General features: G+C 34.3%; 2 protein-coding genes across 2 annotated transcripts; one reads left to right on the forward strand and one right to left on the reverse strand.

Moving 5' to 3' along the window:
* Window positions 1-299: 299 nt before the first annotated feature.
* On the forward strand, window positions 300-12,634 carry LOC120637621 (serine/threonine-protein kinase polo). The gene is made up of 10 exons (XM_039909525.1): window positions 300-532; window positions 887-1,111; window positions 2,529-2,733; window positions 3,341-3,533; window positions 6,855-7,081; window positions 8,773-8,909; window positions 9,675-9,868; window positions 10,401-10,534; window positions 10,760-10,872; window positions 11,748-12,634. Exons 1-10 carry the CDS (start codon window positions 434-436, stop codon window positions 11,943-11,945), a joined length of 1,725 nt encoding a protein of 574 aa, XP_039765459.1. The 5' UTR covers window positions 300-433; the 3' UTR covers window positions 11,946-12,634.
* A 2,047-nt stretch (window positions 12,635-14,681) lies between these two features.
* LOC120637622 (stromal cell-derived factor 2) lies at window positions 14,682-17,833 on the reverse strand. The gene is made up of 4 exons (XM_039909526.1): window positions 17,679-17,833; window positions 17,316-17,511; window positions 16,373-16,597; window positions 14,682-15,920 (listed from the first exon to the last, which is right to left on the reverse strand). Exons 1-4 carry the CDS (start codon window positions 17,764-17,766, stop codon window positions 15,743-15,745), a joined length of 687 nt encoding a protein of 228 aa, XP_039765460.1. The 5' UTR covers window positions 17,767-17,833; the 3' UTR covers window positions 14,682-15,742.
* Window positions 17,834-19,303: the final 1,470 nt, after the last annotated feature.

Raw genomic sequence — 19,303 nt, forward strand, 5'->3', positions numbered from 1 at the left:
TGATTTGTGTTCAAAGATTTTGTCATACGGATTAAAAACGCATTACATTTTTTGCCGTAACAATATAGATTGATAGGTATTACGAACGCTAGCTTTTTGGTCGATAAACAAAATTTTATTCGCTTTAATTCTTTTTTAATGATTAATATACTCATCAGCGCCCATGCAAATGTTTGTGCCCTCTTAGTGCGTGACAATACCATAAATATTATTTTAGATATTTGCTATAATCTATAGTCTGCTACAATTGGTCAATTTACTAACGTTCAAAAATTCATTGAGCAACTGCCATTTTGCTGCCGTTCATATTCAAACGACTTTACCGTTTGATGTTTGAAATCTTCTTTGTGAATTTGTTAGAACTTATCAATACATTTGTCCTTAACTATTAACATTTTATTTCATTTTAATTTATATTTTAAGTTTATTTATAATGACGTCAATCAAAGAAGATGAAAAGAAAGAAATTCCTGAAATTATCCACGATCCCCAAACACATTGCAGTTATCAAAGGTTGAGATTCTTTGGAAAGGTGAGTTTTTAATATAGTTATCGTTATTTATCTTAATACTAGAACTACTGTTTGTAAAAAGTTTATTTATTTATTATTTATCAAAAATTAAACTTTAAAGTAGGCATAGCAGTAAGAATCCGTTGATACAACCGTCAACACTTCTAAGTTTTAATTAAAATTGAAACAGCATTCTGTCAGTAAAATATGACCAATAAACGAAAGATTTTAAAGTATGTGTTATCTTGTATAGTTCCCATAAAATAATCATATATAAAAATGAAATATTAAAGTTCGACCAACAACAACACTATTCTAGGTAAAAATAGTGCTTAGTACATTATTTTAATAAAACTCTTAACTCATTTATTTAAGGGTGGCTTTGCAAAATGCTACGAAATACAGGACATAGCCACAAACCAGGTGTATGCTGGCAAAATAGTATCAAAGAAGCTGATGGTAAAATCAAGCCAAAGAGACAAAATGTCCCAGGAGATTGATATTCATCGGTCGTTAAAACATAAGCATGTTGTCGGATTCCATAACTTTTTTGAAGACTCACTCAACATTTATATTGTACTGGAGCTCTGCAAAAGAAGAGTAAGTAGTATACTCATATAAGCATAAATATCTTTTTTTTCCATATGTAAAGTATGGGGTGAAGGTTTCTTTATCACAAAGCTATCCTAGGTGCAGAAATTGTAGCAGGACAATCTATATGCCTTTACATCTCCTTCAAGGTTATGCTTCAATGCCCTATTTGTGTCTTTGATGCATGAACCTTCTGAGTCGTGAGATATTCAGTGTAAAGCATGGTGTCCCATTCCATTTTCTGTGCTGTGTTATATTATTAACTTCCAAGTATGATTGTGAGTATATTGTTTGTTTTTGTTGATATTATGTTAAAAAATTCAATGTTGACGATGACTTAAGTCAACTGTAGCTGAAAATGTCAAGATGAACCAGCCGTTGTGGCATGCGGGAAAGATAGGAGTTGAAATATCATTTGTTTTGCAATTTCATGATTTTTGTTTGTTTGGCTTTGATCATTAAATATGATCTCACCCATAGCTTCCTTGTATAAGTTCCTAGATTAGTTACCAGCAAAGAATATTGCCCAGCTATTTAGCAGCTTTACATATCTTGGAGAACCAATGGATGTTAGGGTTCCATGGAGCTGGAGTAGCATACCCACACTGGAAAGCATTGTGTTTTAGATCCCCATGAGTTAGACAGACAACATAAAACCAGTTGCAGGAAGTTGCTGAATACAAACTGTTGCAAATAGAAATTCCTACAAAAGACGCATGACCTGTGATTGAGATGACGATAATAATGATGGTAAAGCAGTGTATAGCAACTAATTGGTGGTATAGGTTCAATAAATTGCGATAGATCATCCAAGTAGGCTTGCTTCCATCTTAGACTTCTCTTTCTGTCATATGAATATTCAATCGGTGTAATAACATGAATGTATGAATGAATACACTTTTATTGTACACCACAGAGAAAATTTACAGAGATACAAATACAACAGCACAAACATGTTGATGAAATGTTTTTTTGTTAAAGCCTCTACTGCGGAACTTCAAAAAAACCCATCTGCATAGAAGCTTTGTTCTGAAATAGGACAGGTGCCACTTGTAAGGTGTATGCACCTGCCACAGAATGGTCCTCAATTCATGTTATTTTCCCCTGATAAGGAAAAACTATATTTCTGTCCTAAGCTCCTAAAAAATGCTCCAATAATTTTTGATTATTATTTTAAATTTAAACCATAAATTTTAAAGGTTTTATATTGTTTAAGGTAACTAAATAAGTGACAAATAGAATTTTGTATTTCATAGAATTTCTGTTTAATGTTCATAGTTCATACTTCTCCATAGCATGGTATTATTATAAATGCTGAAGTTTTTTCTTTGTTATGTACACTCACCTCAATCACTCCACCATATTTGATGAAATTAGTCTCATTATAAAAGGAAACAAGGCTTTTTATTGTGTATTTTTTCTACAGTCTATGATGGAGTTGCACAAACGTAGAAAAGCTATTACGGAGCCAGAGACCAGGTTCTACATGCATCAGATACTATTAGGTGTGCAGTATTTGCACAGCCAGAGGATCATACACAGGGATCTCAAACTCGGAAATCTATTCCTGGATGATGATCTACATGTTAAGATTGGGGATTTTGGCCTTGCGGCAAAAATTGAGTATGAAGGTATAGTAAAACTTTGCTCAACCACTTCTTATCAAGGACAGGTTACCTGTAGTTACTTAAAGCTGCAAAGTAGATGAAAAAGTAGTTCTGAGATATTCTCAATTGACCTTTCTCCTCTATAAATCAACAACCTCACTGTTGAGTTTTCAGCCTTGCCATGGAATATCCAATCTCTGAAGATGCCTGGTGGAAATTTTTAATTGCTTTCCAATGGACGCATTGGATCTAAAATCTATACGAGGTATTCTAAGCATTTTCCACCTGCACCACATCTCATTGACATCTCTATTGCATTTTAATGGGATACTAATAAACAAATGCTAATTAATTGGAGTAGAAGCCTTTCTCTTATGGCAAACAAAGCCTGTACCTTACATAATAAGATAAATCATGCTCGGTACGATTTATCAAAATTTCAACATTTGCAACACATTGTTAAATTATATAATTCCCCAACGAATGGACATTTTAAAGAGTTTTCCGGTAAAAATGGCGATTCCTCACCAGCTTCCACTGTCCATTAATACCCTAAATTGTTCAGTACAATGTCAGGATTATTATGCTTTAGGATCTGCATATAACGCACAATACTAATAATTTATTTCAGGAGAGAGAAAGAGGACTTTATGCGGTACACCAAATTATATCGCACCTGAAATATTGACAAAGACTGGGCATTCCTTTGAAGTTGACATCTGGAGTTTGGGATGCATCATGTACACATTGCTGGTTGGAAAGCCACCATTCGAAACCTCCACACTTCGGGACACTTATAAGAGGATCAAACTATGTGAATATAGGTATGATGATTTAAGAGTTTAAGGGGCATTTTATATACTAAACCTGTGTATTCTGCAACTTCATTGCAACTACAAACATAATTTTCATATGTATAATTTGAGCAGAGCAGCAGCTCCCACTCCGTGGCTAGAAGCTTAGACTAGAAATAAATAAGTGAATAGTAATTAAATAAATGTAAACCACATCCTCACAATAGACTCAACCTTCCACACATATGTAGGTACATAAATTCTTCCTACATACATAAAACCTCATTCAGGAATGTCTGCCCTTTAAATCTGACAAGGATTGAATGAAGATCTTTGGGAGATCTGCTACTGGCTACTGAACTCTTACACAAACAACAACAAATAACTGTATACTTTAAACATAATTTATGGGTAATTTTAATTTTTATATTAGTAACATACTACATGTAATATGTATGATTTTATTTTATACCGGGTATTTTAATATTGTAATGTGAACTATGTATCAATTATATGAAATTATAATTGATACATAATTCGCTATGGTAGTTTGCTATGAAATTCAAATAGTTTCTTGAAAAGGGTGCACATAGTTTCGATATAAACTCCTAACCAGTAGAATTGTGGATGCCAGGAGACACGTCATACTATTATCTATTTTCTGCATATTGACAATAATATTGCCTGTGTACGGGGCGAATCGAAGTATTGGTGAAAAATATTGTCAATTGACTGGTGGGCAGCTTATTAACTAGATTTTAATGAAACTTCTGGCGAATGACGTAACAGAGGTGGCGATCTTAGTTGGTCGAATTAAAATAAGCTTAAACATCTCTGAGATTCAACTTCAGGCCAGCAAAGTAAAATCGTGAAATCTGTAAAATTATAAGGCCTTTATTTTACTACTAGTATGTCGTCGTACGCGTTTATTACAGTTTTTTTAGATTCATGTAAATAAAAAGTTGCCTTTGTTACTCTCTTCCTTTCAACTAAATGTATGGAATAAATAAATTCAATGGGTTGCATAGTTAAGGCGTTAATTAAATTAATGACCCTTTCGCATATATACTGAGTTATTGTAGAATGTAGTGAATATTCTTTTGTAGTGATGGGGTAAAGCTTGCCCTGCACGCATGTTTCGCTGGACCGTGGAACGCGATCGGCACTCGATACGCGCAGGCGGTTATACACGATAACACACTCAAACAACGCTACAGGTTCAAATTTAACGATACGGGTGATGGAACGCAAACTGTGATGTTAGCTAGCCATTGAATAGTGTGATAGTATCTGTTGGTCGCTTTTGGGTGCATAATGCCGGATACACATTTGTAACTCCATGCGCTTGTCGAGTTTCATGGTCATAGAAATACTTCCCAGAGTTAGCGGCTTGGCTCCATCTAATCTGGGCGATATAGCATTAGGAAAACAATAATCTGTATATTATAATACATACGTCCGACATCTGTATATTGGCACGCATCGAGTATTGTGTACATTGAACACCTGCTGAGGCCGTACTAACTAACCGGAATATGTGAATTGGCCCGCGTGGCGATGGCCAGGGTGTTGTGGCGACAGTCGGACAGCTGACGATAGGTTTTAATAAGAAATATACTAATCTAAACACAGAAACATGTGTCGGCGATCTGGATGATTAATGGCGGCGTCTATGTTTCTGGACCAAAGATGTCATGATTTGATATGACGTAAACGCTCGGTATCGCGTGGAGTGTTTCCAATGTGTATCTCCCATAATTTGCCAGATTTACTTAATATACGAGCTGTACAGCTAAGGGTTCCTTTACAATATTAAATTTTAGTTTATAACACGCAATAAGTACAAAAACCTGTTAGGATTCTAAATTTCCGGAAATTAATCGTACGTACTTTTAATATTTCATACGATTTCAATTGCGAAATTTTATCTTCAATTGCGTGCTGCGTGTACTAACAGTCAAATTACTTCGAATGTTTGCGTAAGTTAGGTCTGTGCGTGCTTGCTGCTAGCTTAAGTATAAATAGAGCTAAGAGTTTTTAACGCACTGAAACTACTAGGTGGATTTGATTTGTTTGAACATGATTATATTACGCATAGGAGACAACAGCGGCGTGCAACGCAATAGGATAGGTATATTTTGTGAAATAGTGGATGAAACTTTGTACGGCGATGTCGTTGTTCTCTTCCTCAAACCTTATCTTCTCATAAGGTTTGACCTTTAGCTGACAGTGTACGAAATCCTGAACAACACCAAGTTGGTTCTCGTAAAACTCAAATCGGTCCCCGCCACTTCTTCCTTGTACTATTATTTTCATACCATACAAAATCTATCAACCGCTATTCTACAATTCTACCGACCGCGTGCGTGTTTTTTCGTAGCTGTAGTAGCTTTTAGGTTTAGTAAACTATACTAACCACGTATTTACAAGACCTTCCTTTTGAGACGTAGTCAGTGCTATGTAAAGGAACCCTAAGGTAGGTAAGTCATCAGTACATCTCTGTGCGCCAAATAACCCAAAATTAGGTCGTTACCACAATCGTCATTAACATTTATATTAGATAAAGAGAAATAAAACAAGTTGGTGACCAATTTTACTCATATTTAACGCTCAGAAGCCGAATAATAAGCCACTAACTGTGTGTATATATGTTTACATGAATAATTAAGTTCATATCATTAAGTGTTAATCATAAAATGTACAGTAAGTGTCAAATGTTCAAGTGAATTGTGAAATTATCATTGTCTCAAACTGGGGTATGTAATTGTGTATCACCGTCATCAACTCAACTTATGAACATTCATTGTGTCTAAACACATATATGTTAAGAGATTTCTATACTTCTGCGTCGCGCACTGCAATGTTATCATCGTCTTAAGTTGCGTCAACATGAACACAAATCTGCAAAGGTCCGTTTGACTGACGGGAACGTAAGGCCGCATCTAGTTACAACCATACGGACTAAGAAGAAATGCCAAGCTTTAAAAAGATAAACATTATCAAACCATAAGCCACTCTCAGAATGAAAAGGGCTCAGGTCGTAGTCACCACGCTGGCTAAAAGTGGATTGGTAGAATCTACAAATCTTAAGAACATTTTAGAGAACTCTCAGGCATGCGGGTTTCTTCACGATGTTTGCCTGTTTGTTTGTTTCCTTCACCTTCATAAAAGTGCTTTCATCATAGATTATGAAGTCACTACGCATTTTTCTATAATCTAATAATTTAGAAAAAAGATGTTGTTTTCTCAGTTGGATACTGGAGCAAACTGAAAATCAGCGATGAGCATAGTTACCAAAGTCTTATTTAGTCTTTCGCTCCGAGTTCAATTAAAGCATTCTTAACTTCTTAGGATACCATCGTCTCTCCGAAAGCCGGCGGCATCTATGATAGTTCTACAGCTACAGTCTGTCCCAGCGAAGCGGCCTCCTGTCGACAAACTGCTCCAACACGAGTTCTTCACATCAGGCATCATGCCTGCTGCGCTGCCACTGTCTTGCCTCACGACCGCGCCCAGAACCGATCAACTCGAGGGACTCGCGCTACTCAGACGACCGCTTAATGAAGTTAAGAACAACGGTATGTTTCTTGCGTTAAATAAATTTATATTTAAAGATGTGAAGATAATGACAGTTTTTAGCCAATACATATTTGAAAATTTTATGTATGTTCACAAAAATATATCTTAAATTTAAGACAAAATTTGACTGCAATAATTAGAACATTAGAAGCAAAATTAAACTTGCAGTGCAATATACTAGATTACATAAAATAAGTAATTCATTTAAAGGAAGTTGTATACAATTTTACAATAAATTACCAGTTGATATATTGGAGATGTCTCAATTTCAAAATTTGTATTAAATGTAAGCTTATAGAAAAGTCCTATTATAGTCAGACTACGTCAACGATAAAAATGCTTGGGTGTAAATTATTTCTCTAACCAGGTTGCTTCTTTAATTAGTTTTTAAAGGACAATGTGAGATGGTGATAACAACCGGCTAAGTTTGTTGTGGGCTTCTTCTTAGACCAGGGCGCGTTTGGAACCCTCATAGCTTTTAGTTTTAAGTTGACGAATTTATTTATCGCCATCAATTCACTCCTATGTCATATATTACATGTAATTTACGCATCTAAAGTGCCATCTATGTGCCTATTTGAATAAAGAAATATTTGACTGACATTATTTTTAGCAGTGTCTATATGATTAGGCATAATGACTGTTGCGATGCCCCTGTCTTGCCTGAGCACCGTACCCAGGACCGACCAACTTTAGGCATTCGCTACACATAAGGCTACTCAATGATCAGTTCAGCATCTATATGATCAGTTTTACTCACCACCGACTGAAATAATGCCGTATTATCGGCAGCGTCTTATGTTGTCTGATATAAGGCTTATCACACACCACCTTATCATCGCGCGCAGAACCGTCAAATTATAGGTTTAGTGTAACTCAAATAACCATTTAACGAAACAGTATGTTTTATGACTTACCCTGGAACAAATACTGTCTACGCAATCTAAATGATCAATGCTACTATCTTAGCTCACTACTGGATTGAAGTTCGACCAAATTAAGCATTTATACTTGCTCAATGCCCAGTTGGCTGCAATCAAGAACAAGATTATATGCTGTTACCTATTAGCGCCATCTAGGACATCAGATATATGACTGCCACGATGCCACTGTCTTGCTTCACCTGTACTATTTCAACAGGTTTGCCCTACTATACGTGAGAGCAGCTCCATTGCCTAAGAGATCAAGAGTTAAAAGTAACCTTAAACCGTTTGCATTACAAATTGCAACCGTTTACATATTAAACATGATATAGACTGATAAAGAATCCCCATAAACATAAATAAATAAAAGTACTACGACAATATACACATCGCCATCTAGTTCCAAAGTAAGCACAGCTTGTGTTATGGATACTAAGATAACAGATGAATATTTTTTTTTATGAATCATATACATAAATACTTGTAATATATAGACATAATATATAAACACCCAGACACTGAAAACATGTATGTTCATCACACTAACATTTTCCAGTTGTGGGAATCGAACCCACGGGCTTGGACTCAGAAAGCAGAGTCGCTGCCTACTGCGCCAATCGGCCGCAAAAGATACATACATATAATATTCTTTACGTGGAGATTATGTAAAACCTAAGCACCTAAGTACCTAAGTAAAATTTACATAAGGACAATTGGCCTTTTTTCAAACTTATAGCTTATTGCATTAACGCAATGCTCCCTTACAGAGAACATCATGGCCGTGGACTCGCCGATGAAGCGTGGTCCAGGGATGCCACTGGAACACCACGCCGTGGAGCCGCTGTCACACAAGCAAAATCTGGTGGCGCTGCGAGACCAGCTGGCCGCTCTACTCAATGCGAAGGTAACTATGGGTTCCCTAAAACAGTTTTTTTTTATTCTCTAAGAAGCAAGGGCTAATCTTCAGAAGAACCTTTTCATATAGAACCTTCATGTGTCGGTTTAGGATTCTACAGAAGTGCACCTGCACTTATAGTCTGCATTTCGGTAAAATATCTCAGTAAGGCGCTTTTCAGAAAAGAAACCTGGAGAGCGAGGATAGTTTTGTATATTTAACTAATTAGAAGTGGTACGCAGACGGAATAGTGGCGGATCAATATAACTTTTTAGTTTATTTTCTGGCGACTGAATATTGACTAACGTTACGTTAGATATTTGAAAGTAAGCGTACCTTAGTGCCCCTATTTATTAACTCACACATAAGAGGAGGATGTTTAGGGAAAATCGTATTCCTGAATCCTTTATCTGTGATAAACTAACTAAACCTGGCTGCCTCAGTCTTCATTGAAGTTGTTAAGAATAACAGCTAACAACCAGTTCAGATAAAAACAATTAAAAAAAACAGAAGTTTTTTTATTAACAAACTTACCATAACGTCGAAATAGCTATGTAAATGCTTTGCTTAACTTCAACAGATAGCGCTTTTAAAAAAACGCTGTTTTACTATTCCGACTTTATGCCACGATATATTCCGATGGACGAGATTTTCATTTAAAAACCTCGCATCTTCAATTTAGAGGCGTCTAGAAGCGCATGCATGCATGCATCTGTAACGCTAAAGTAATGTTTGGTGAAGTCGCATGACTCAACTTTTATCAATATTTTTCAGACTGTGGGGCAGTTGAAATGCCGCCGCGAATGCCTTACCGACGATATGAGCGACCCTGTGGCCCAACCTCTGGTTTGGGTTGGCAAGTGGGTCGACTACAGCGACAAATACGGCTTCGGATATCAGCTGTGCGACGAGAGTGTCGGTGTTATGTTCAACGACACTACCAAACTCATCATGTTGGCTAACGGAGTGTGAGTATACTTCTAAAGAGAATATTATAGGCTCCTTTTAAAGAAGCCTTCATTTTCAGTAATATTTCAGGCAGTGGTACATATGTAGACCTAACATTTGCAGCAAGTATACTTAATATTGTAATGAATATTTAAACTAAGAATATAGTAGCTGTCAAATAATTTAAAAACTATAGTCATCTCACCTTGACAAGTCCCAGTAATAAGCAAAAAAGCAAAAAGCAAAAAATATAAATTGCATTAGTAATTTACTTGAAATAAAAGCTGAGCTAAAGTGAATGTTCATTGGAATATGCCAACTAGTATTAATTACTTTATTAGGCTAAAAATAGTGCCTGCCCTATTAACAATATTTTTTGTGAAAAAGTATTTGCACTATTATTAGACCTGTCAATTTAGTGATTTATATTCAACAGAGTTGGCACTAATAAATATCACATTTAAATAACAAAAAACCTAATTTAAAGTTTTTACGAGGTTATAAATATAGTCACTAAGAGTAAAACATTTAAAAAGTTATTTATCATTCTAGGAATGTTCACTATATTAATCGACAAGGCCAGGAGCAGTATTTGACTATGCAGGAATACCCTCACGACCTCGACAAGAAGATGAAACTGCTTACTTACTTTAGACGATATATGACTGAGCATCTTATGAAAGCTGGTAAGCATAGCTATTATTATTTAACTCTTAATTTGTATTTCAAATCATTAACATAAACAAAAATAAAATAAAACCAGAAACATGAAGAAAGAAGTAGAATACAGTACCAGTTGCAGTCTATCCAAAATAATCCCAACGGATCAACCCTTTACTAATTTATAAGGCTGATGTTGAAGCACCTCTTATTATATAAATCCTGTAAGTTACAATTTTTAACTTTTTCAGGTGCATCAGTGCCAGTGCGAGAGACTGACGGGTTGTCAAGATTGCCACACTTGCACCAGTGGTTTAGGACCACACTTGCAGTTATCATGTACCTAACCAATGGAACTTTACAGGTAATTTTAACCACAATTCATTCACTTTAAATCTTTGTTACCCAGGTCCGAGACTTTTTTATTCCTAATATCTAGTTTTCTTTTTTCTTCACTCTTTTTTATTTAAAAGGTATGTTATGTCATGTTTTACTCAATATATAGAAAGAAAAGCATAACCCATGCTCTCTGCTTACAGTAATGCTTCTGTATGTCTGTCTGTATACTGCATTGCTTAGGTAGGTATAGGGTTAGAATCTAGATATTATCGTTAACTATGAGTGGTTCCAGCAAGGTGCACATAGAGGTTTAGTCCTAAATGAGCATCAGGGATATTTAACGGATTACAAGTTAATAGATTACATAAAAAATTATAACAAGATTGACCTGCAGCTGATAAAAACCTGTATGTCCAACTACAGCAAGATATATAGGCAATAGTAAAGCAGAGAATCAAGCCTCTATACTAATATATATAAACCCCTTTAGATAATAATTATTATATTTAATACAACAATAAATGATATTGATTGTGGAGGATTACCTTGACTTCTACACAATCATGAGAAAAAGATCTCCATCAAGGATGAGCAGAATGCGCGGAAGCTCCAACAATATTTCGAAAATATTAACCAATAAATTGAAAAATCTCTTTATGGAGCACTGTGTTGGTACACACTCACACACCAAGTGCTTAAGAGGGTACTTACCTTAAGAGATTCCTAATTATTTATTATTAATAGGTTTGGCCAATATTAGTTTATAATGATATATAAGATAATTGTTATTGTAGCTATGGATTTTTATCTGAATTAAACGTTTTTATTATTATTATTAAATAATTAACCTTCAAAAATTCTGAATTATTTGGTAAACTCTATATATACATTTATTTCCAGATAAACTACCAAGATCACACGAAAATCATCCTATGTCCGCTTATGCAAGCAGTGACATATATCGACATCGATAAGAACTTCAGGACATTCCGGTTCAGTACACTCGAGGAACACGGTTGCGACAAAAAACTATACGCAAACCTAACGTACGCATTAGAAAAACTAAACAGTATATTAGAAAATAAACTTAATGTGTAGTACTGCAGCAGAGTACAGTATTTGACCTATGATTGAATGCATGAATGTGGAATGTGAATTAAATGAATTGATTTAGAATAAAGGGCAATAAGGGCAGAAGAATACTTTTTGGGTGGCGACTTGCTATTTGTGCTTTTGTTTATTACAACGGCCGGGACGTTATTTTAAAAACGGGTCCTCGCGATTTAGTCCGTGTGTAACTTTCGATAAGTTCTCAACATAAACTCTCATCCACACATTATACTCCGACCTACGGCATTTCGTCGCCCGCCCATACTATTGTGTCGTTTGCCTGGGTGTTAAAGATGTACATCAAATCTAACTGGTAGTTCTAGAGATGAGCGCGTTCAAACACACAAAAGCTCGATTATTAGTTACTAGATTTAGTAAACATATTTATAAAAAAATAGTCCTGAATACGGTTTTGGATATGAAATTCAATAATAAACAAAATCATACTACAATATTCTAAATAGTGTAATAAATTGTTTATTTGATAACCTTTTTTTTTTTATTCACTAACTCGCATTCGCAAACTTCACTCTGAGCTTAGTTATTTTACAATAAAATTAATCTCGAAAAGATGTAATAAATATATATTTCAGTGGCTATTTCAGTCTCTCACCGAAATATTTATTATATTGTGCCCATAAATGTTCCTACATTTTTTGGTCTGCTTGGATGTTAGTTACCACCCAGACAGTCCCACCAAGCGTTGCGAGATTTTTCGATTGAAACCGATCGGTGGATACTGGTTAAATATAACTTAACGTAATTTTTTTTTTATTTTTCAAAACAACAGAAAAATACACTACACCAAAGAGATTACTCTTTATTATATTATAAATAAAGTTTGTTACATAATAAGAAAATTGGACGAGACCACGCTCAGAATTAGGACCGACCCATTGGGCTAGAGGTTAAAATTTGCTAAAAAAACAAGTTAAATAAAACGACGAGTTCTTTTGTGTTTCTTCTCTTAAATACATGCTCATTGCTCAAGCGAGAGTCATTGAAGAATATTTCTTCAAATATGCAACTCGTGAAGCAGATTACGTACGATTAATGTTGCTTGACAAAAATGAAACGACAATGTATCTTTGTGAGATATTAGTAAGGATTAACTAGAGCAGAAGTGTCATCATCCAATTATTGTGATAAATAATTAAAGAGTGGCACAAACTTTTTCTATATTTTCTCTTACAAGCTACAGTTGCTTAATACTCCATCATGCTATTCGTGATAGTTCTTCCCTTCTTCCTCCCGCCCTCTTTTTGACTGGTAATGGAAGACAATATGTAAACACCCAATAATATCGGGTCACTTATTTATGTCCATATGTTGTTTTTTTTTTTTTTTAATTTTTCGTTGATATCATTATTTATATTCATTTAAGACCTGTGCGTAGTTTTTAAATATCTTCAATTTTATTACAAAACTGCCCATACAGGACTAACGTAACGTAACTAACTAATGCCTTACATCATCCCAAATGACACGGCAAAGTTTCTTTTAACTCGTTAAGTGGCATGCTCTATTTTCAAATATGAAATTTGGTGGAGTGTCAGTTAGGTAGATTATTTTTCAAATTATGTACTTTACTGAACTATTGATTACACTGATTGCGAATAATTTTCGTTTTTCCGTTAAAGATTTGCGTTAATCTCCAACGAGTATCTAATATTCCAAAAATTACGTGGAATGAACTTCATAATTACAATCGATAATAGTAGAAGACTGTAACTTGAAGCAGTGATTTTGTATTTGATATAAATGAAATTAAAATTATATTGAATTTATTTATCCAAAAAGTATTTGCTCCTCGCCCGCCCACCTTACCCAAATTATATTAGCGATTTACTTTAAAGACTGTTGTAATTTGAAAATGGAATGTCTCAATCATTAGAGACGTAAACTTTGTGCCTTTAGATATTAGTTACATTTAGTTTTCAAAAATATTGTTAACAACACTACTTTTACCCTTTTTTTAAACAGATTATGTGCCTTATGACAGTGATATGTTATTACCCATGGAGGTGTAGACACCTTATAGCAGGCAAAAAAAATGTTTTGTATTTTTATGAGTATTTAGACGTAATTTAGAACTTATTTATTTTTCTATCTTGCCTTCATGCTACGCAAGTTTCAGATTTTCCCATACGGAAAAATAATCGAAGTGTCAAGTGTTTGGGTGTACTTGGAGAATCTCCAGTACATAAGCACGGTCGTAACTGCAAGGAAATACTTGTTTCTGCGTCGGATTTTTTACTTTAAAGACAATATTAATGCAATGATTTATTCAGTGATATAAAAAGGCTGCGAATATTTTTCCGTAGCCGTAACTAAGTAGTAATGAATGTAACAAATTTATTATCCCTTAACATCATTAAGGCCTGAAAATTCAGTCCCGCATCATTCAAACTGGTAATAACATATCACTGCCTTATTTGTTTTGGAATAAGATAAAATTTTAGTTTTAATTTTTTGTTAGTTTGACCATTTGTAGGGATATTTGCACCGTGACTTAAACGGCTGGGGTGCCAGTTAAATAATAATTTGGATTGATTTATTTAGTTTTAGAGTTATTTATAACAATTATTTTCGTGCTTCACTAGCATCATACAATTTCTCAGAGATTAGGGCGAATGATCACTAACATCGCCTTACCGGTTGTGATGCAGTGCACTCATATTTCATGTGGAGATTAGTGTTGCTCAGTTTCATACTATACCTCCATGCATTACATTAACACACAATGCGTTCACATACTATCTCATAACCGTTGTACTATTTCATGTTTTATGTATATATATTTATCTCTTGATCCAATTTCCGGAGGACTCACCCAGACAGGAATGCCAAGGAAGCGCTGAAGGCCTGTTACTCTACACACTTTAGGCATGTGTGTACGGCACATGTGAATCCAGGGCCAAATAAAACATGGTTTTTTTTTAAATATAAAATAATTATATGTTTTAATATTGATTATGTAACATGCTTTACTAACAATATAATTTTGAAAAACGGTATTTACTTTATCTTCAAACCCATTATATTCCATGGAAATAAGTTGTCAGTATTATATTATTGAACATTGATGCTTTTGAAGCACTGTTAATTTGTTAATAGAACATTTCTCAACGATGTGTTAAGATTGTATAACATATCATTTGACAATAAAGTTTAGCAAAATAAAAAACTGGTTTTCATTGACACAGTATAATACAATATTAATCATCTTTTGTTTGCATAAAGCTATAAATAAAAAACAATATGGGTAATTACTGATAAGGATAACCGTCAATGCAACAAAGGTAACATTTAAAAATAAACACATATACTGGTTAACCTGAAAATTATTATATTAAAATTATATTACAGGCATGTCTGGCAGCTTCATATCGTATTTTATTCTGGAGATGTTTCAGGGGTAGTTGTGGTACTTGCTACAAACAGACAGACTCAAAAGTTAAGATTAAGTCTTAAGTCTACTTTTCGAAAAATGTTCTTTTTTATTTAGTGCCACACCAAAATTCAATGCTTTGTGGTAAATAAAGTAGTTCCAAAGAGAATTAGTAATTTGTAACATTTACCCTAGTCTAACAAAATTGGGGTGACTAAAATATCTAAAGTTCTTTGATATTGCTCAACATATTCAATACCTATTCAATTTAATAACTGGAACTAGCAGTAAAACTAATGTCATGGACTAAATCCATGAGCAATGGGTAGGTACTTAAATTATAGGAAATCACAATTTATACAAAACACCTAACAATTATATTAATTAATTAAAATTATAGCTCTGTGTGTGAAATTTTTGCTTGTTGGTGTGGTAACAAGTCACTTGGGTGGACAAATAAACCTTCTTGGGGTTGCCAGTCTGTGTACGCTTCATACTGTGATGATACTCCTACAATTTCTCCTTGACCGCTGATGGGCCTGCCAAAGGTTCTGCCAGAACCTGCCAGATACCTGAAAGCAGATCACATATAAGTAATTTGCCTTAAATTGATGTTGGGTGATAGAAATTGCAGCAAGAACATATTATTATAAAATCTAAATTTAGAAATAAAATACTTTCAGCTTGATAATTTTGTAGGCCAAATAACATTATCAACATTTAACTTCATTGCATTGTGTTTAGTATTTAGCATAAGATATGTGTCTACAGTATAAGCTTTATCTATTTTCATTGACTGCAGACATTTTCCATTCAGTAACTCAACCCTGTACTGTGACCTGAGTTGTCATATTATGAACTCTGCTGCATCAAATGACCACAATTTGGGTAAAAGAAATAATTATATCTGTTTCTTTATTTATAAAATAAAATCAATTCAGTCAATCAAACAGGATAGTCATAATGGACAAAATTATCCACAATAACAACAAAAAATTATAAAATAATAGAAAAAGCTTCTTACGATATAGTATCAATATGTCTTAATTTCACTGGGGTATCTCTTCTCCAATAATCATTATTGCAGACAACAGTCCAGTTGTCACCACTATCACCCTCTCCATTCTCATCTCCATAGCATGAGACTTCCTGGTTGCCCGAAAGAGGGGAGGAGAAATAATGTGAATGCAAGTTCTTCTTGGTAGATACATGCTGCAATCTTATGTTTGAATTACATTTTATTGGAGCCCTGAAATAGGACATTTTTAAGATTGAGTATTCATATTTATGAAGCATTACATGTTAAATGACTACCACCTGGTTGGTTGGTAGGTTACACCCACCAGATATTGAAGATGAGGTGATCATCATCTTTCATTGTCATCTACAGGGGATATCATATACCAATAACACTTGCCTTGTTGACCTGCGGCTACCATGTTGACATATGGACCACAAGTTAAGTAGAGTTTTCATTACCAGCCTTGTTAGGTAATTAGGCTTTAGGCTTCGTCCACACTGTCCACGAAGAGCTCTCATTATAATAGCTGTTAAATCCTGCAAAACCCCTAGTTTGTGCAGTGGATTTGGTCTTCGTCTACTACTTAGACATTACTAAATACCATGTTTGTGGCCTATACTAGTATAAATAAGAATGTGTGTTTTTGGTTTGCTCTTTTTTCATGATCAATGAAATATTCTACAAGAAAACAGTTGGTTTGGCAAAACATATACACCTTTTATATTATAAAGAAGTAGGGATGATGCTTACTTTTTTTGCATGATATCTTAGTATTATGCAGAACAATAGCACTCTTTCATTAAGCTTGCAGGATTCCATGACCTACGGCATCCCTCTCATTTATAATATGCACAATATATATACAAAGAAAAATTTGGAGATTTCAGCAGTAAGCTCACTCGAGCTTACTGCTAAAATCACCAATTTTTTTAAGTATTATGCTTACCCCCTTTTACATGTTTCGTCCTTTGCAGCCCTTACAAGCCAATGGCTATTATGGTCGTCAGTCACGTCAACAGCTGTCACAGATTGCTGTCCCGAGCCTGATCCATACTTCACATCATGAGAATGGAGTCTCAAGTTCAAATCTTTATTTAATAACTTCAAAATTGAGCCGCACGTCACGTATTCTGCCCTCGACCCTATAAATATAACAGAAATAAGTTTCCATTCAGGAAAAATCGTTAATCCATTTAAAATTCCTGATCCTCCCCTAAGATAGGGCCACGTAATTGTTAAGCATGCACAGCGAGAGATAAACAAATGCTTTAATGAAAAATTACTGTGAGTACAATTTAATCAGACATACCTTCAGTCACCTGAACAACCCATAAGGAAACAAGCACCAATATCTTGATTAAATAAAAATAGTTATTACAAAACTTCCCAAAAACCATTTTTCTAGTTTCCAACAATGAACTACACACAAATGAAATTTCTGAATTACGATTGGAAAGACAATTGACACTTGACAAATGACAAGTCTCAATTTTTTTTCCTTAAATTTTCGTGTAGCTAAAAGGCAAAGGTATATATCACCGTATAGTATTATTTTCAGTGTTTATATAGACAGTTCCAAATAAAATGACGTAGCGTAGTTATCCGGAGGTATCGCCTTTTTTCCTTTTTTCATCATCAGGGGTGTACATGGATTAGCCAGAACAGGTGTTTCTAAATTTTGAAATACCTTTTATGTCTTCATTTTATACTGCCAAAACCGCCAATACCATATGTAATAGGACCACAAACTCAATATATTAAGGAAAATCACGGCCTTTTTGAAGTGAAACTTCTTTATCAGGGTTGGAAAAAAATTTAGTGTAACATTTTTTCGTTACGCGTCACATTTTTTCGTTACACGCCGTCTTTTTCTTGTCTCAACCACGGTTGATTCGAGTTTATTCGAACTTCAAATGCATTGCAAAATTTAATCGGCTGAAGACGTAAGCATATATCATAATACTTATGATGTTGTTAACATTGTAACTTCATCGATAGATTTTTCTGTTCTTTCTCCTGACTTATGTATGCCAAATGGAAAATAGGATGAATATTTTGATTGTTGCACTTTATATATCTCCAAATCAGAAGTTGGACGATATTATTAATTTTTTTCTTCCTCCTCCCTCTTCGTGCCTCTTTACTCGGTTGCAATAATGATAAAAAACCGATCTGCATCAGAAAAATCTTTGAAGCTAGTTGAATTTTTGAAAGATTATTTGAATTTTATATATTATTATTAAAAAGTCCTCAAACATTAACAACAAGATCCGGCACTAAAATTGCTGGAGTTTTTATGGAATGTAAACAATATTTGACGGCCGACTGGCGCAGTGGGCAGCGACCCTGCTTTCTGAGTCCAAGGCCGTGGGTTCGATTCCCACAACGGGAAAATGTTTGTGTGATAAACATAAGTGTTTTTCAGTGTCTGGGTGTTTATATGTATATTATAAGTATTTTATTTATATTACCTATTCATAAAAATATTCTTCAGTCATCTCAGTACGCATAACACCAGCTTATTTTAGGGCTAGATGGCGATGTGTGTATTGTCATAGTATATTTATTTATTTATATTTATATTTCATATTTCAGTTACCATAAGCCATAATAATAACATTACAATTAAATTAAAGCTGTAATAATCTTAGTAGTAATAAAGTAAAATGACATAATTGTATTATTTGTATTCATGTCCATGATAATAAAAGCCTTTTGTTAAACTTTATTATAACTTTATCTAATTTAACTTTATTTAACCAGTTTCTGTAAAGTTGCAGTAGATCATTTTTCGAAAAATAAGGTCTTTAAGAAGTTTCACTTTTAACGTGTGTACACTAGTACACGCACATATTTTTTTTTTTACTAAACTTCTTACAACGACTTGTCGATCATAGTTGACGAGAATCAAGGCTTAATAAGTAGACCGTAGGA

Source organism: Pararge aegeria, chromosome 4 (assembly GCF_905163445.1).
Source record: "Pararge aegeria chromosome 4, ilParAegt1.1, whole genome shotgun sequence".
Taxonomy (NCBI): domain Eukaryota; kingdom Metazoa; phylum Arthropoda; class Insecta; order Lepidoptera; family Nymphalidae; genus Pararge; species Pararge aegeria.